General features: G+C 34.3%; 1 protein-coding gene across 2 annotated transcripts in view; it reads left to right on the forward strand.

Moving 5' to 3' along the window:
- The window catches only part of HUWE1 (HECT, UBA and WWE domain containing E3 ubiquitin protein ligase 1), a 595,188-nt gene that overhangs the window by 373,225 nt on the left and 205,452 nt on the right, over positions 1-16,511 (forward strand). For both annotated transcript variants that reach the window (XM_085806998.1, XM_085806999.1), the window contains exons 58-59: positions 3,131-3,251; positions 12,005-12,207. In XM_085806998.1, coding sequence (XP_085663124.1) covers positions 3,131-3,251; positions 12,005-12,207 — 324 coding nt within the window. The remainder of the gene's footprint in view (positions 1-3,130; positions 3,252-12,004; positions 12,208-16,511) is intronic.

Raw genomic sequence — 16,511 nt, forward strand, 5'->3', positions numbered from 1 at the left:
AAATTTTCACTTCTTTAACAAAAATTAAATTGAAAATGTAGGAAATTAGATTGTTATAAATTGTGCAGTTTATCGACTAAGAAGTCTATTAATTTGCTTGTTGATTAAAAACCGCATACCAGATTTAGCGGGCCGACCAGTGGCCGAGTGGTAAAGTCGCTGAACACTGGTAGTTCGGTCCGAGGTTCGACTCCCGCAAGCGGGCTGGCTGCATGGGTGTTTTCGTGGTTTTCCCCATGTGTAGCATTTCAGTATCTGTATCATCTGAAAAATTCCTTTCTCTCCAAGAGGAACTTTGAGTAAACCAAGTAAGTGCACACGATTTTGGAGTGCATGTATGTTGAAGGAGCTTTTGGCTAAATATTGCTAAACAGTCTTAGGTTGATTGTGCTTCATAAGCGACATTATACCTCAATGAGCTTGAATTCTATGTAACCCTGGAGTTTTGCCCAAAGCTGCAACGTTGTCATAATATGATGTGTTGGTACATTGATAAGCAAGGCTGTCCAGCTTTCTTACGAGTCACCATGAGGAGTGCGAATAAACCGCTCTCCTCCATTTGAAGTGAATGAACCCACAATGAACTTATTTATCAGTAGAAGCTAATTTCATGTTATTCTGATGTAAATTAAATAGGATAGTTTTAAATGAACGAAATCTTAATATTTATTATGTATTAAGACCTTCAAATGTCTGAGCTTATGCTTCATAAAAATTTTCACCTGAGTGATCAATAACTATTTATTTTTGTATCATTTTATTTTCCATGGTTTTGATAAACTTTCTAACACACTTAAAACACTTTCCAAAACTTTCCCACACTTCCAACAGACAAACTTTCCAATACAGACACACAACACAAAAATGTTAAACTTTTGAACTGCAAACAGAACATTGCACATTAGTTTTCATTTATGTAAACATGAAAACTACGAATAAAAAGTGCATTTTACAACAACCAACTTTTTCATAGACTTTTTTAGATAGTACATAATTTTCTTCAGTATGAGGATAAAATAAAAAAGCGAGCATTTTCAGTTATAACATTTATTTAACAACAACAGTTTAACAAAATTTAGTGTAAAATTCATTTATTAAACTAAATATTAAAAAGACATATTTCATAATTTATTTATCATTATAAACACATTAAAACTTCAGTTTTAGTGATAATTTTTAATGTCAGTATTTTTTTAAAGTCGAATGATATTATGTAAATACCTCTGTTATGATTAATATAATTATTAAACTTGTAGTGATCCATGATCTTATAGAATAAAAATCAAAAGTCTATTTTTAAACTTCTGCAGAAAAACATTTTGTTTAGTTTTGACGACTGTCTTTATTAAATATTTTTTTTAAATTAAGATATGCATTCTTACTATTCTATATTAATCTTTAGCAAAATCTTGATATATCTATATTAGAAGTTATGAACATAGTAATTATTTTCCAAGCTGTCTATATCAAAAGTTGCGCCTATAACTATGTGTAAGTTAGAACTCATTGCATAATTATGCTTTAAAATTTAAATTCGCAAGGTAGTTAGCCAAGGTTCCCACATTTCATTAACGAAGTGCACGTGGTAGAACCTATATCAAATCAGGGAAGTGCAATGACGGTATAGGATACTGGACGTCCCTTGTAGAAGCACTTCATCTCGGCAGTATATTTTATCATTTTTAATTGTTCTTCTACTGCATCCATTTGAAACACCATATACTGTATAGCTCTTCTAATATAATGCAATAGCAAATTCTTTAAAATGAATTATTTAAAAAAATAATTCTAATTTTTATAAGTAATTGGTGTAACTATTTGTTTTTCAAGTTTTGTTTATATATTTTTTAAAATATGATATTAATTATAATTTTCACAATAAATTTGAAAATGTGACAAAAAACGTTAAAAGGGTAATGTGTCCCTTTAAAATATTATAAACACCCAAATTTGAGTTTTTAAATGAGAAACATTATTACTTCTAAATTTTTAAAACTGTAATGACAAGTGCATTAAAAATAAAACTGAAATAGATTAGATATTACAAATGCTATTCTGATTTGTACTTTATAGTTGAGCCCTCAATTTTCTACTGAACATTTAATACTAAGCGATTAACATATAATCATAATGCACAAGCATTTTTGCAATGTATGAATCAAAATTTACTATACATTAAATAATCCTGTAGTATTATGCACTTAATAAACCATCAGAATATTCACATGTAGTTTATGAAGCAACATCCATATATTAACAAGATTATATCATTCACCTTAAGACAAATTACAGGGGGAAGACTTATTGTACTGTATTTACATTAGCAATGATTTAATATTTCCTTTTACATTTTACACTAGTTCGTGTTTACTCTTATATTTTATACTAGTTTCTCAATGGAAATCATTTTGTCTTTAAAAACAGACCTATTAGATATATCTAATATTTAATCTATTTTATTTTTCTTTAAGTAACAATGAAATCATAGTAATGAAAGTTCACCTAGCTGTTTTTAATCGGAATGAAGTCCTTTCATTTTATTGCACGTATCCACTTTTCTTTCAGATCTGCATTTGAAAATATGTACTTTAGGTCCAGGTAATTTCCATCACGTCGTGGCACTGAATAGATGTAAGACAAATTATTTCTGGAACAACCTACAAATTGCCAAAAAACTCAAATTTAATACATCCAACTGCAAAAAAAAAATCACTGTACATACCAATATTATAGGTCAATAATTGCTGTTAAACCCCTTCTCTCGCAGCACTGGTGACTAACAATAACCTTTGACCCAGCGCTGCACTCACCCCCAAGGAAGGGGTGCATTCCTTGTGCTTACGTCACTAAGCTGTAAGGCCTTGTTTTCAAAGGCCACGTTTAGTAAAATTCTCTTTTCAGTTCTGGAAATTCACTAGCAGTGCAAAACACATAACACTCAGCTTCTCCTTTAGTGTCTATTACTCCAGCATAGTGGTAATTTTCTTAATGCTTTAGCCCATCCTTAAGGATTGATAAATAACTCGTTTAGTTTATTAGTATATTGTTGTTACTTTATGGTGTATTTAGAATTACTAAAAGCTGTTGTATACTTTAATGTTGTTTTACTTATTTCTGATATATTTATTAGGACCATGAGAGGGTACCTGGAGAGAATACTGGAATTTTCGCAGGCATTCCTGCTACTCTTAATAGATGGTCTGAAGAATCAAGAGTTCTTGATGCAGAAAGCATTCATGATTGCTTATTAGGTATATTTTATATCATCATTGAATTTAAGCACACTTTGTAAACATAATTCATGAGATTCACACACAAATTGGACTGTATCATCATTAATGTTATTTCTGTTAACAGAAATTACACTCACAAATGATAACCTATATATATTTTACGTGGATGGACACCTTATCTACACCTTAAATTATGTATTGCATGATCACATTAGAATAACAGAACCAGAATGTGCAAAATAATGGCAGCCAGAATACTATTTTTTCTTTCATACTCGAGGTTGCTAGATTCCTGAACTTAAAAAATACTAAAACAGGATTAAGGATTTGTTCTACATAAATGAAATTTGGGAGGCATGTTTGCTCACATGAAAGATAACGTCTATTCAGATATCATACTAGATAAATGTGATGCTAAAAGTACCATTATGAATGTGCAAATCACATTAGCTTTTAATACTTGACGTAAACTTCCTGTACTTTATTTATCTTCCAAATTGGGTGTTAGTGAGATATGAGTCAACAATGAATGCCTTTAAGGAGACAAAAAATGCACCGCCATTATCTTACTGAGTTGGAATAGTGCTCTGTAATGGGGCCATGATAAGGTGGATTTTCATTTTAAAATACTGTAGAAAGATTTGGCATAACTCAAAAACAAGTCACTTCAGAACATTGAAATTTTGTATATAGAACTGCTATAATATGTAGCTGGGCGCCTTCCTCTTTAGTTATGAGCCACACCAAAAGTACATAAATATATATGTAAGATATAACAAAGAATGATAACTGCTTTAAAAATAATAGGCGACCTCAAAATTAAAGATTCTAGATTTGATGCTCTTGGCCTAAATTCAGCTATTCTTTCATGTTATTACCTGAAACACCTGAAATTACATCCAACCTGAAATTAAACAATCATAGCTTATCTCTACAATTGCATCTACTTCAGTATAAATACTACTGGCGAATTAATTACATCATTCTTCCCTTCCCTAGCTGCTGCTCTGCCAACAAGGTGCTGCTTTGTTTCACAAATGCTTACGCCATTTCTTTAAGAAATCAATGTACATAGAAATTTATCATATTTAATTATGATTGAAGACGTGTCTACAAGCTAATTAGATATGTGCAAAAATGAAGATTGGGGATTTATAAAAATCCTTTTTTGTTATCTTCATCAGTATGTCTTAACCATCAGCCATGATGGATATTGGTAACTGTTATGAGTTCCAATGTTTTCTTCTATGCATTAAATTATGACAACATAAAGGCGACAGGATTCGAACCTGTGTGGAGAAACCCCCAATGGATTTTGAATTTTTCTAAATCACTAATCTTTATTTTCACTCATATCCAATTACTTTCTCAGATACTTATTCAGTCATACTTAAATATGATAAACATTTATCTATATTGGTTTTTTTAAAGAAATGATGTAAGCATTCGAGAAGCCGAAGCAGCACGGTGTTGGGAGAGCAGCAGTTAGGGAAGGGAAAAATGACATAATTAATACACCAGTGGTTTTTATACCGAAGATGGAAATAAACTATGATATACAACATGAAAGAATCTCGAATTTTGGAGAGCAGATGAATTTAGTGGCATAGAATGAAATCTAGAATCGTTAATTTTCAAGTCACCAATTATTTTTAAAGCAGTTATCATTTTTTGTTTACCACACCCACTCTGTTACTCAGCTGAGTGAGCTTATGTTAATTCTTGTATGTTGGTAAATTGCACATTTTTTGCTTTAAAAATTGTTGAAATATGTAGTTCATATCTTCCGGTTAATGTTTTTATGCCTTTAGTTAATCTTCATGCAGTAGTTGTAGAACTATCAACAATTTAAAAGTTGTTTAAGTGTCTCTAATCCCATATTTTATTTACCATAGCAGCCATACTTGTTTACATTTGAAACATAGCAGACTAGTGAATTCAGTTTCTGCACCCTCAGTGTCTTTTTGCCGAGTGTAAGCGAAACTAAACTTTCATTTTTGCACACCGAAAAATATGCCTACTTGACTGCTGCTGAATTGCTTTTTTTTGTGCAGAACTCAAATTTTAATTGTAAAAATTGCTTTTTTGGGTTGTTTTAACTGTATTTAGTATTTTATTTTTTCCTACATCTTTTAATTTTTAATGAAGGTAGTTTGAGTTTTTGTGTATTTTCCCTTGCCGCGAACTGAGAATTGAATGAATTGAATGAGAAATACACTTATTTGCAAGAAACGTCGAAGCACCAAGAAGGACTTTTGCAATCATGACGAAATTTGGTAATGCAGAAACATCGTGACCGGAAAGCAAATGATCAAATTTCAAAGCAAATGAACAGGAATTGCGATCATAGCGCACAATTCGCAAATTATAAAACCAATAATAGAGGCAGAAAATTTATCTTTTTTTTTATGCTGCCATTGTAGTTCCATAAAGAAGCAACTAAAGATGCCATTACAATGATATCGAAGACCTTACTGAGAGCTAAACGAGTTCAAACGTGGTCACGTGGTAGGGTTGCGTGAAGCTGGGTGATCATGCCGAGCAACAGGCCTTCACCTGCAGCGTGCAGACACTGCTGTACAAAGCTGTTGGCAGCAATGGTTTCTACAAGAAAATTGCCTATGAAATGAAGGCTCTGAAAGGCCGAGGATCACAAATGCAAGGCAAGATAGGATGATTGTTTGCCAGGCCCGAACCTCAACAACGGTATCATTGTCGACTATTCAACGCACTACAGCCACGTCTATACCACCCGCAGTACCGTCTACTATCTCGCAGCACATGTCTGAGGCCCTTAAGATGTTTGCCTTTGACCCCATAGCATTGGTGGAGTCGACTGGAGTGGTGTCGCAGCCGATCGTCATAGCTGTTATGTAACTGCCATTGTAGAGTGCTTAGTGATGAATCCCGCTTCCCTCTTGAAGCAAATGACCACCATGTTCGTGTCTGGAGAGGATGGGGCCAGCCAAACCCCTTGGTATGATGGTGTAGGCCGCTATTTCTTATGACAGCAGGTTGTCTTTATACATCTCTATACATCTTTAACGTTTCAATGATATGTAACCATCCTGCGGCCACTTGCATTACCGTTCATGGCACATGATCCTGGGGGCATTTTCCAACAAGATAATGCCAGGCCACATACCAATCGTATATCTCTGAACTGTCTCCGTACGGTTGATTCTCTTCCTTGGCCAGAAAGGTCGCAATCGAGCATGTCTGGGGCATGGTAGCCTGCCAGATTCAGGCACGTCAAAATATCATAGATCTTGAGCAACAACTCGTGAATGCCTGGCAGAATGTGTCACAGGATGACATTAGTAACCTCTACCACTTGTTACCTCGACGAATTTATGCATGCGTTGCCGCCAGGGGCTATTTGACCAGATACTAATTTGAATACTCAATGGGTGATTGTGATCCATTAACAAGTGTTATGACCTTGATTTTATAATAATTTTATTATCTGTGTATGAGCTGTACACATACTGAATTTCATCAAAAACAACAACTTCCTTCATGATGTTTCGATTTTTTCACAAAAGGCTGCATTTATACACATAAAGGAAGTTCCTTAAGAGAAAGTTAATAAGAGACAAAAATAAAAAGCACATTTTTTTAAACCCATCCTGTGCCATAGCTGTGGGATGGAAGTAAAAAGTGTTTAACCTCTTTACAAGGATGCAATTATTAATATTTTTGTAGAATCGCCAATTTACTTTTAACTTTAGATGCTTTAAATTTATATGTATATGACCCCAAAAGCATTACTATTATGTTTCTTCACTGACGATTGAGATTAGAATCTGCTCAATCTGGATTAAAAAATGTCTTTTTTTTTGCAGACATTTTGCAGCTAAACGAAAGAAACAAATCTATTTAATGATACTTTTTAATAAACTCAATCATTTTCTATTTATTTAGCACCATACATAAGTAAAAAATATTGCATTAAATTTCGTGATAATATGTCATAATACTGCTTGAATAAGTTTCAGAACTATGCCAGAGAAAATTAACTGAAATTTGAAAGTATTTTTAATTAATAATAAATAAATTTAGAGAAAATAAACAACATTAAATGATATGAATAACATTAAAATATAGTTACTTGCTTAAAAATTGAATTACGATAATCAACAATATTTTGACGAATATAGTTATATTAAATAGTTAGCCTAAATGATGGATTACTATTCTTGATTTTAGTGCAAAGTGAAAAATAAGGTATTTATTAAAAAGAAAAAAAAAAAGGTTTTAACAGATTTTGCAGTAAAAGATTTTGGAAAGTGTCGCCAACACCAAAATGACCCATTTACTGCTTATCATATCACCAAATCAGTCACCAAATCCCGTGTGTACACTGAGGCTATTCTAACCTCCATGGTACCGTAATCCTACCAATCGGAAATTGTTGATTGGTTCATGAGGCATCAACTGCTGGAAGTTTTAACATCTATTTGATGCACAGCACTCACGCCTATGGCTTGAAATAGAAAAATAAGTGCTTCTGTATAACTTAGATTAGCATCTAAGTTAAACAAATGTGAAGAGATAATCTTTGAAATGGAAATAAGTGCAAAATTGAGAAAAGGAAAAGAAAGTTTGAGCTGGTGAGAATTTCGTTCGCAAACGGGAGAATTGGGTGATCAACTACCATTCAGCTAATTTGTTTCATACGAATATTGGAAGAATATTTTTTTCAGTTCAGCATGCATTGCACATGCAAGTTTCTCGATTCTCGAGGTTACTGGGCACCAAAGTTGTGGATATTTGTTTTGCATATCTAAAAGACAAGCTGATTGGACCTGCAAAAATTGACTCCATGACAGATGCCGGAATGGCACTCGCAGGATACATAATTCACCAACAAAGTGATTACTTCCAACATTGGCACAAAAATCGTTTTTGCTATCGCTGGATGAAATTGTTTTGTTTCCAAAAGAGCGTATATCTCTAATGAAATTCAAGGAAATTAGTATTTTGCATTAATAGCAAATATTGTCACCATTCTGTCTCGGGCAGAGGAGAATGTTTAAGAGTAGCGCATGTGCATTTGATAGGTGGTGCCGAATCGTCTGTGAAAAACCTGTTTCTTTTTTGTTTAATTTCTTTTGCACATTGTTTTACATTTGTATTTGCAGAGAACATGTGGAAATGATTAGGTAATTCTTGAGGTGATTTAATTTTTGTGCGTTCTGAGTTATGAAATGAATGAGAAGTAACACTGTTATGTAAACCTTTTGCTATGGAAAATAAGTACAGTAAAGTCCGTAATCCGGACGTCCGTTATTTGGAATGATCTATAATCCGGACTTCAAAGTCACAAAATTTTTTACTATGCTTTATGCACACGCGTAATGTGCTTGAAATATAACGGACGGTATAAGCTAGGCTAAAATTATCTTTACTGATTCTATGGCATTTCAGTTGATGTTGCAGATTGCGCTGTTCCTTAATCTTCTAATTGGATTCAGCTTATTATTTTTTTGCAGACTGTTAGAGCAATTTTATCAAAATTAAGCTTGAACTTTCGATTATGTCAAAAAGAGTTTCCAATTCTGGAGCTGCCAAAGGATCTAGAAAGCGAAAGCATGTTTCGATGTCCAGCAAACAAAAAGTGGATAACGGCATATCCATCTCAAAATTATGCAAGGAGTCTGACACTGGAAAGTCAACTGTATATGACTGTATATAAAGAGAAAAAGGAACTTTTTTGAATTCTTTTGTGGATTCCGACACCCCACTTGCAATGAATAACAGAAAAGGGTTCGTTATGCTAAAAGTGACCATCATGACAAAGTGATGATTGAATGGGTCAGACAGCGTCGCAATAAGGGCTTGCTATTGACGGGTCCAATGCTAATGGCTCAAGCCAAAATATTTCATGAAGAAATGAACTTAAACACTGGGTGCACATATTCGATAGGTTGGTTAACCCAATTTAAAAATCGCCATGGTATAAGACAATTAAAAATTTCAGGTGAAAAATCTTTAGCTGATACTGAAGCTGCTGAACAATTTGCAGTTGAATTCATTGAACTCATTACTAGTGAACAATTATGTCCACAACAAATTTACATTGCTGATGAAACTGGTCTTTTCTGGAAATATGTACTGCAAAATAGCTTTGCAACCTCCAAAGAAAAGTCTCCAACTGGTATCAAAGATCTTGTGGAGAACTCTTTATTTATTATTATTATTTGTCTACTGGCCCAAGAGAGGGCACTACCAGCTATCTCCCTCTTCTCCACTGGGCGAGACTTCGGACTCGTCACTCTGTTCCTGGCTGCCGTCGATGAAGCACGCGCTCACCTCTCTTCAGCTTCACTTTCATGTTTTTTTAATAATGTGGACTTGCTAACTATAAAAATGGTTATCGTACGAACTGTAATCAATGTGACTGTGTATAGGTGAACGTATGTTAAAATATATACCTTTTTCTAGTATTAAATAAAAATGTTAATATTGCCAAGCCAAGCTAAGCTACCATCATTATATCCACAGCAACAACACACGCCACAAAAAATGGCTTCCATAAACGAAGCCATAAATGATGACCCGTTTAGTTAATGAACACATGCCTCCTGGAACCTGCTTGCATCATCAATTTCTGTGCTCATAAAGTGCTGTGAAGCGAAAATATCGTCTGTTAACGCTAGCGAATATCGTAATCCATCATTATTTTTGTGTTATCGTCGAAATAGTGTGAAAAACAGTTGTGTCTCCTTAGTAACGTGCTTGGGAATGTGCCTCATGCAGAATGTCAAAGTGCTTAGAAGTGATTTACATATATATCCTACAATGTTGTTACATATCGCAAAATAAGTTTTTTGGAATATTTTTGTATAAGTGAATTGTGTTATGCTGAATCTGCCGCTGATTGAGCAAATATTTCTCCTACAATACAGAGATAAGCCACGCAAATTCTCAGTTAGTAGTACTTTAAAACTTGTGCTTATATTCGGATAGCACACCTACAAAAAGTGTTTTTCTCACTTTAATGCTTGCATTAGCTTTATTTATTTTGCACTAGTATCGTATGTGAACTTATTAGTGACAGATTTTTGTGTATTTATTTATCTCACATTTGCCAATATACATATATCTATATATATTTTGTGAATCATGGCTCCACCACAAACCGTGGCAGACAATCTTAATATCTCACATGTTTCTGTCAAGCCTCCCTCATTTTGGAAGGTCAATCCCACTTTATGGTTTGCACAACTGGAGGCCCAGCTTGATATCGCTGGAGTCACTGTTGACTTCACAAAATTCAATCGTGATATCTGCAATCGAATCCGATATTCTCAATAGCGTTTGTGATATCGTTTTGCACCCACTGGTGACTGGCAAATACGATCCACTAAAAACATGCTTAATTGAATTGCATTCTGAAAGTGAGGAGTTAAAGATCCGTACACTTCTTCAGGGGCTAGAACTTGGCAATGAACAGCCTTCCCAATTACTTTGCCGTATACAAAACCTTGCTGGAGAGACCATTGGAGAACCCTTGATGAAATCACTATAGATATCCCGTCTCCCGCAAAATATACAGATTATTCTTGCTGCCTTAAGTTTTGAGCTCCCAAAACTCGCAGTTGTAGCTGATGAAATTACAGACCTCACAACTCTCCCTAACATAAATAGTGCTGCTACGGCATCTACTTCTCCCATTGAACAGCAATTTGCAGAGCTGACGAAGCAAGTAAAAGAACTTTTGCTAGCCATCAAAAACAGCCGTCAGCATTCCTGTGAACGAAGAGACAATTATTCCCAACGCAACAGAAGGCATAATAGATCCAATGGATGCTATCACTAGTATAAAGAACCATGTAACAACATTTGTTTGTACTATACTAATTTCGGTTCCAGTGCACGGAAGTGTGTTTCTCCATGCAGTTTCCGGCAGTCGGGAAAACTAGATCAGCGATCGCTTGTCGGCCAATGTTGTGACCGCCACATTAATCGATTTTTTTTTGCCGATCCATCGTCAAAACTCACCTTTTTCATTGACACAGGAGCCAATTTATCTGTCATTCCCAAGAGTTACAGTCAGCATGCCAAAAACCCAGCTGACTTAGTACTCTTTGCTACTAACGGCACCAAAATAGCAACGTATGGCACCAAACTCCTGACCATCAATTTAAACATATGTCGCTCATTTACTTGGCCTTTTATCCTGCAGAAGTCAATCAACCCATCATAGGTGTTGACTTTCTCTCGAAGTTCAACTTACCTATAGATGTTAAAAACAACCGTTTAATTGATGGACAAACAAAACTATATTCTTGTGGTAGACTTCTCAGTGTGAACCCGCTCGGTACTAGCATTCATATTTTAATGGGTAACTGAAAATTTGACAAAATTCTTACCGATTCCCCCACCTTGACAAATCCTTCACAAACTTTTGAGAGGGCACCAATGTCAACAATTTTCCATCACATTGAAACAAAAGGACCCCCTATTTTCTGAAAACCTAGATTATCTCCAGAATTACTTCAAAGCTGCATGCTAAGAGTTTGACTTTCTCATATCAAAAGGCATCATTCAGCCTTCGAAAAGTCCTTGGGCAAGCCCTGTGCATATGGCTCATAAGGCAACTGGCGACCATGCGGGGATTATCGTCGCTTAAACAAGGTTACCATCTCGGATCATTATCCCGTACCCCATATTCAGGATTGCACTCAAATGTTATGTATGTAATGAATTTCAAATATATGTAATGAATTTTAAAAATAAACGAGTTGATGTTTAATTCATTCTAGGTTGTAAACCAGCTATATTGAAATGTTTAGAAGCATATAGAGATGATGAACTGTCTGAAAGGAAAGAAAAAAGAAGAAAGCTTCAGGATAAAGGTGGAGACAAAAGTAGTGATACAATAACCATAAGTGATACTGAGACCTTAGATGGCATGAATAGCAGTAATTCAGAGCCACATGTTGAAAGTCGAGCATCAGCGATGGAAGTATGTTCATACTGTTATTCCACTTTTATGGTGTTCATTATTGAACATTTTGTGTGTATACTGTGAGTGAATTTTAAATGTATTACACCATGCATGCAGGAATCATTATATCATCCACAATTTTTTATTTTCTTATTATTTATATGTCTATCTTTTTTTAGCCCAAAGTGGCAGTTTGCCCAGAAGGGCTATTAATTTCGTTTTGGTATTTTGCATTGAGTCGTAAACAGCAAATCATTTTTTAAATTGTTGCCCCCAAACATTAGAGCCCTGTTATATTTAAAGAAATTAAATAATGAAGAATCTGCATAAATATGTGTATGTTTCTCGTGTTGTGATAAAACAAAGATACCTATAGTCATCAGATTTTGAATAACATATGTCTCCACCCGAATACGGGCATCTGGAAGTCCAAAGTTGAAACTTTTTATCTATTTCATATTTTGTAAAGCATTTATGAGTTTTGATTTTGAACCTCGATGATTTCAAAGTGAGCAATGGCAACACTGTACGAGGGGGGGGGGAATTTTTTAAATGCTCTTCTAAATATTTTTAGTCTTCAGTTTTTCGAGAAGGCCTATTAACTTCATTTTGCCATTTTCTGTTAACTTCTTTTGAATATAATTTTATGGTTTAAGTGTCAAGATCATGATATTTAATAAATAAAAGTAGCACGTAAAGTGTTAGAAAAAAGCTCCTTTGGTTGTAATATGATATCTGAACCCTTTCAGGTTTTTTTTTTATATTTATTTATTATTTTTTTAATTAGCTTAAGTTTAAATGAGTATTGTCTTTTTAACATATGTGATCTTAATGCAACTTTTTCTTAATCCAAATCTGGCTCTATTCCAAATGCTGTTGTAATATATTAATATCAGATTGTACTTCAGAAGAAGAGCAATGCCTTTGATCATATGAGAGTTATTTTCTTTCTCCTTACCCTGATTATATTGAATATAACATTGCAGTAAATATATCAACTTTTTTATATACTTTTTTTCACTGTCAAGCATGAAACCCTAATAATACAATATATGTTGCCTGACTGACAAATTGTCACACCATGATTAAGCCTTTCTGATTCAAAGTGGCATATAAGTAAGTTCAGAAGAACTGATTTAATAAGGATTGATTTCAGATAATGATTTTAAACTTTCTGTATTGTAAAGCATGCTGAATGTAGCCGACAGTTTAATATGAGGTGGTTACTGCATAATGTCAAATATATTGATGTGTTAGTGTTTTATCTGTAATAATTTACAGACCTGGTTTTATAAAACTATCTCTAAATTAGCCCCATGGTTGTTGCATTACTGAGGTTTTGCCAATGCAAGGGATTGATGTGTGTTTATAGACCTTTACGTAAACACATCATATTGAAAATTTTCTTTCAGTGACTTTTGTAATGCATTTTCGTTCCTTAATCCTGATGAAAGTTTTCATTTGCTTTAATATAAGCCTGTACTTTAAGCGTAACATTCTTCTCTTTTACATTTGGTCTAAGGCTTTATTAGTATCCACAAAGTGGCTTAATATAGTGAAACAAGAGTTAACATCTGCAGAATATCTGTCTGCATCATCATCAGGATCAGGATAATTTAGAGGTAATCACTGATCATATCAGCCATGCCATCAAACTTCCATATTTGTGGGTTTATCAAAATATACAAGGGACATATTTTTTCAAATAGTCATGGCCAGTTCTGTGAAAGTTTGCTTCACACACAGTAATAGGGAGCTTGTTCCTGAGCGGTAATATCATTAAACAGCCTTTTGATCTGGGTTCAAGTCATGGGAATGGACCGGCTGCATGTTTGGTTCATGTCATGTTAATCCAAGACAAATGCCTTTAAAAAGTCCTCCATGAAGACATCCATAGGCAGGTGGCCATCTTTTTGATTTCCCTTAATAAATTTACCTAACTGAGGATGGTTATTCTTTTTATTATTCTTCCAGATCATACAATTGATTGAAAAGAGTAAAAGTTTGCCTAATGCATCTCAGTACAAACCCATATTTAAATAATGTCCATGTGAAATTTCAATTTTACATTTCGTTACCCACATTTTTATTTTGTTGCAATTTTTACTCTGAAATCGTAATTTATATTTGTGAGTGGATTTGTTCTTTATCTAGTCTGTTTTTATCTAATCTTTTTTGTGTATGATTTAATAAAATTAATTTATTGGAGTGGTATTTTAGTTATATGCTGTTATATTTAATGTGAAATGAAATATGAACTCAGAGTTCAGCTTCAACATAGTTTACGCAGCCTACCAAAATTTAAGGATAATCTGAAAAAGTATCCTCATTGATTAAAGTTTTCATCAGCCCACCAACAGCTGAATGATAAAGTCACTGAACACTAGTAGTTTAATCCTCTGTTTGTATCCTGGCAAACAGGCTGCTTGCATGGGGATTTCATGGTTTTCTGCATGTGTTATATGCCAGTTTGCCTCAAACAATCCCCCACAGAGGCATCCCTCCACTTGCATAGGTAGCTCGAGTGCTTCGCCATAATCAAATAAACCAAACGAAAGATTTTGTCAAATGCCTAATAATTTAATTATGTTAATTATCTGTAAATGAATGCAAAATCACACTTATGCAGACAATCTGGTGAATGAAATGTTAGGCAGTTGACAAGTTGCATAATGGGCATGTGTTGGAGTCGGGATATATTGTGAAGCTAATATGATTTCTGAGAGTAATCAAAAGTCATTAATTGCAACTTGAAACCATGATTTAAAGGAAAGGCAGAAGCTGCAGTTGATTGATAGACTATGAGGGCACAAGTATACATGGAAGTCATCAAAGATCTGAATATTCCTTCGATATCACCATATCAATAGACTGGAAATGTTTTTATGCTAATGAATAAGGTGGTAAACAGCCTTGGAGAAGCATCTACTGTATCTGAAAGCTCTTTTCTGTCATTATTAGCTAAAAAAAAAACTGAAGTGACTGCGGGAAAGTGGGTTTTAGCACTTCATTCTGCCACAGGACCTGGAATCAGCTGTTATATTGCTGCATGAAGTCTTCACAGACATAAACTTTTCCCCAAAACCATTTAGTGTCTCACTCATTTTATCATTTGAAGAAGCATTTAAGATGATGTCATTTAATAGCTTCCTGAAGAATAGGGCCACAAAATGCACTTGTATTTGGTTTTTATAATTTTTTTGTTTATATCACTTTTTTTCTTATCAGTGCCAAAACTAAATAAATAACTTTTTCTTCCTTATCTGGAGCATCAGATGGTTCTACACACCTTGTTATTTGACAAGACTTTACATAAAATAAATTTAAGAAAAGCAAGCTTTGCATATCAGATATTGGTAGTCTCATCAAAATAAAATTGTAAATCGATTTTTGACATCTGTTTTCATGGGATATGCAACAGTAGCTAATATTTTTGAAAGTTTTCAAATGGCAGTTAAAAAACTAGATGTAAAAAAGCTGCTACATTGGGTATGAATGCGCCAGCTGTAAGTTGGAAGCTTTATGAAACCCTCCAAGATGAATTGTAAAAGGCAATATGCCATTAAATCTAAATCTCTTAGTATTTGCGGCTTGCATATTTTTAACAACACTTTCTGTAAAGGAGCATCCACTACAACCTGGGATGTATCTTCTATCTATTCAAATATTCTTTACAACATCAAGATTTTTTAACAACGAGTAGGGATAAGACTTTGCCCTAGAAATTTTGTAACCATTGGAGTCTACAGAATGTACCAGCATGTTTGCATGGTTTCGAAATTTGGGAAGGTATAAAAGGTTATGTAAATCTAATTGAGAATGGAAAATGTGCAAAAATAACTGATGATATGAAATGATTTTTTTATTATTACCAATGACAAGTACACAAGACAGCAGATATCTGAAAAGCTGCATTATGCACCACCACACTGGTCCTGCACTGGGTATTGTGGTATGGGGCGGTATTGGATATCACTTTTGCACTCCTGTAGTATGCATTGCCGGTACTTTAAACAGCCAGCACTACATCTCCGAGGTGTTGGAGCCAGTTGTCCTCCCTTACCTTCAGGGCTTGCCCACAGCCATATTTCAACAGGATAATACACAACCACACGTGGCACACATTGTCCAAGGGTTCTTCGTCAATCACCTTTTTTCTTAAAATGTGCTTGAAAAGCTCTTTTAGGTGCTTATTTACTAAAATGTGACTGCTAAGCCTAATAAATGATCCCATTTCATTGGAAGTGGATAACAAGAAGCATACATAATTTCAGTATTAAAGGTGATGAGCAGTTTATATTTCAGTGTCTGAGTAAGGAAGT

The sequence above is a fragment of the Stegodyphus dumicola genome, chromosome X1 (genome assembly GCF_044657685.1).
Source record: "Stegodyphus dumicola isolate Sdum_Otavi_A_Nest chromosome X1, ASM4465768v1".
In the NCBI taxonomy this organism is placed as follows: Eukaryota; Metazoa; Arthropoda; class Arachnida; order Araneae; family Eresidae; genus Stegodyphus; species Stegodyphus dumicola.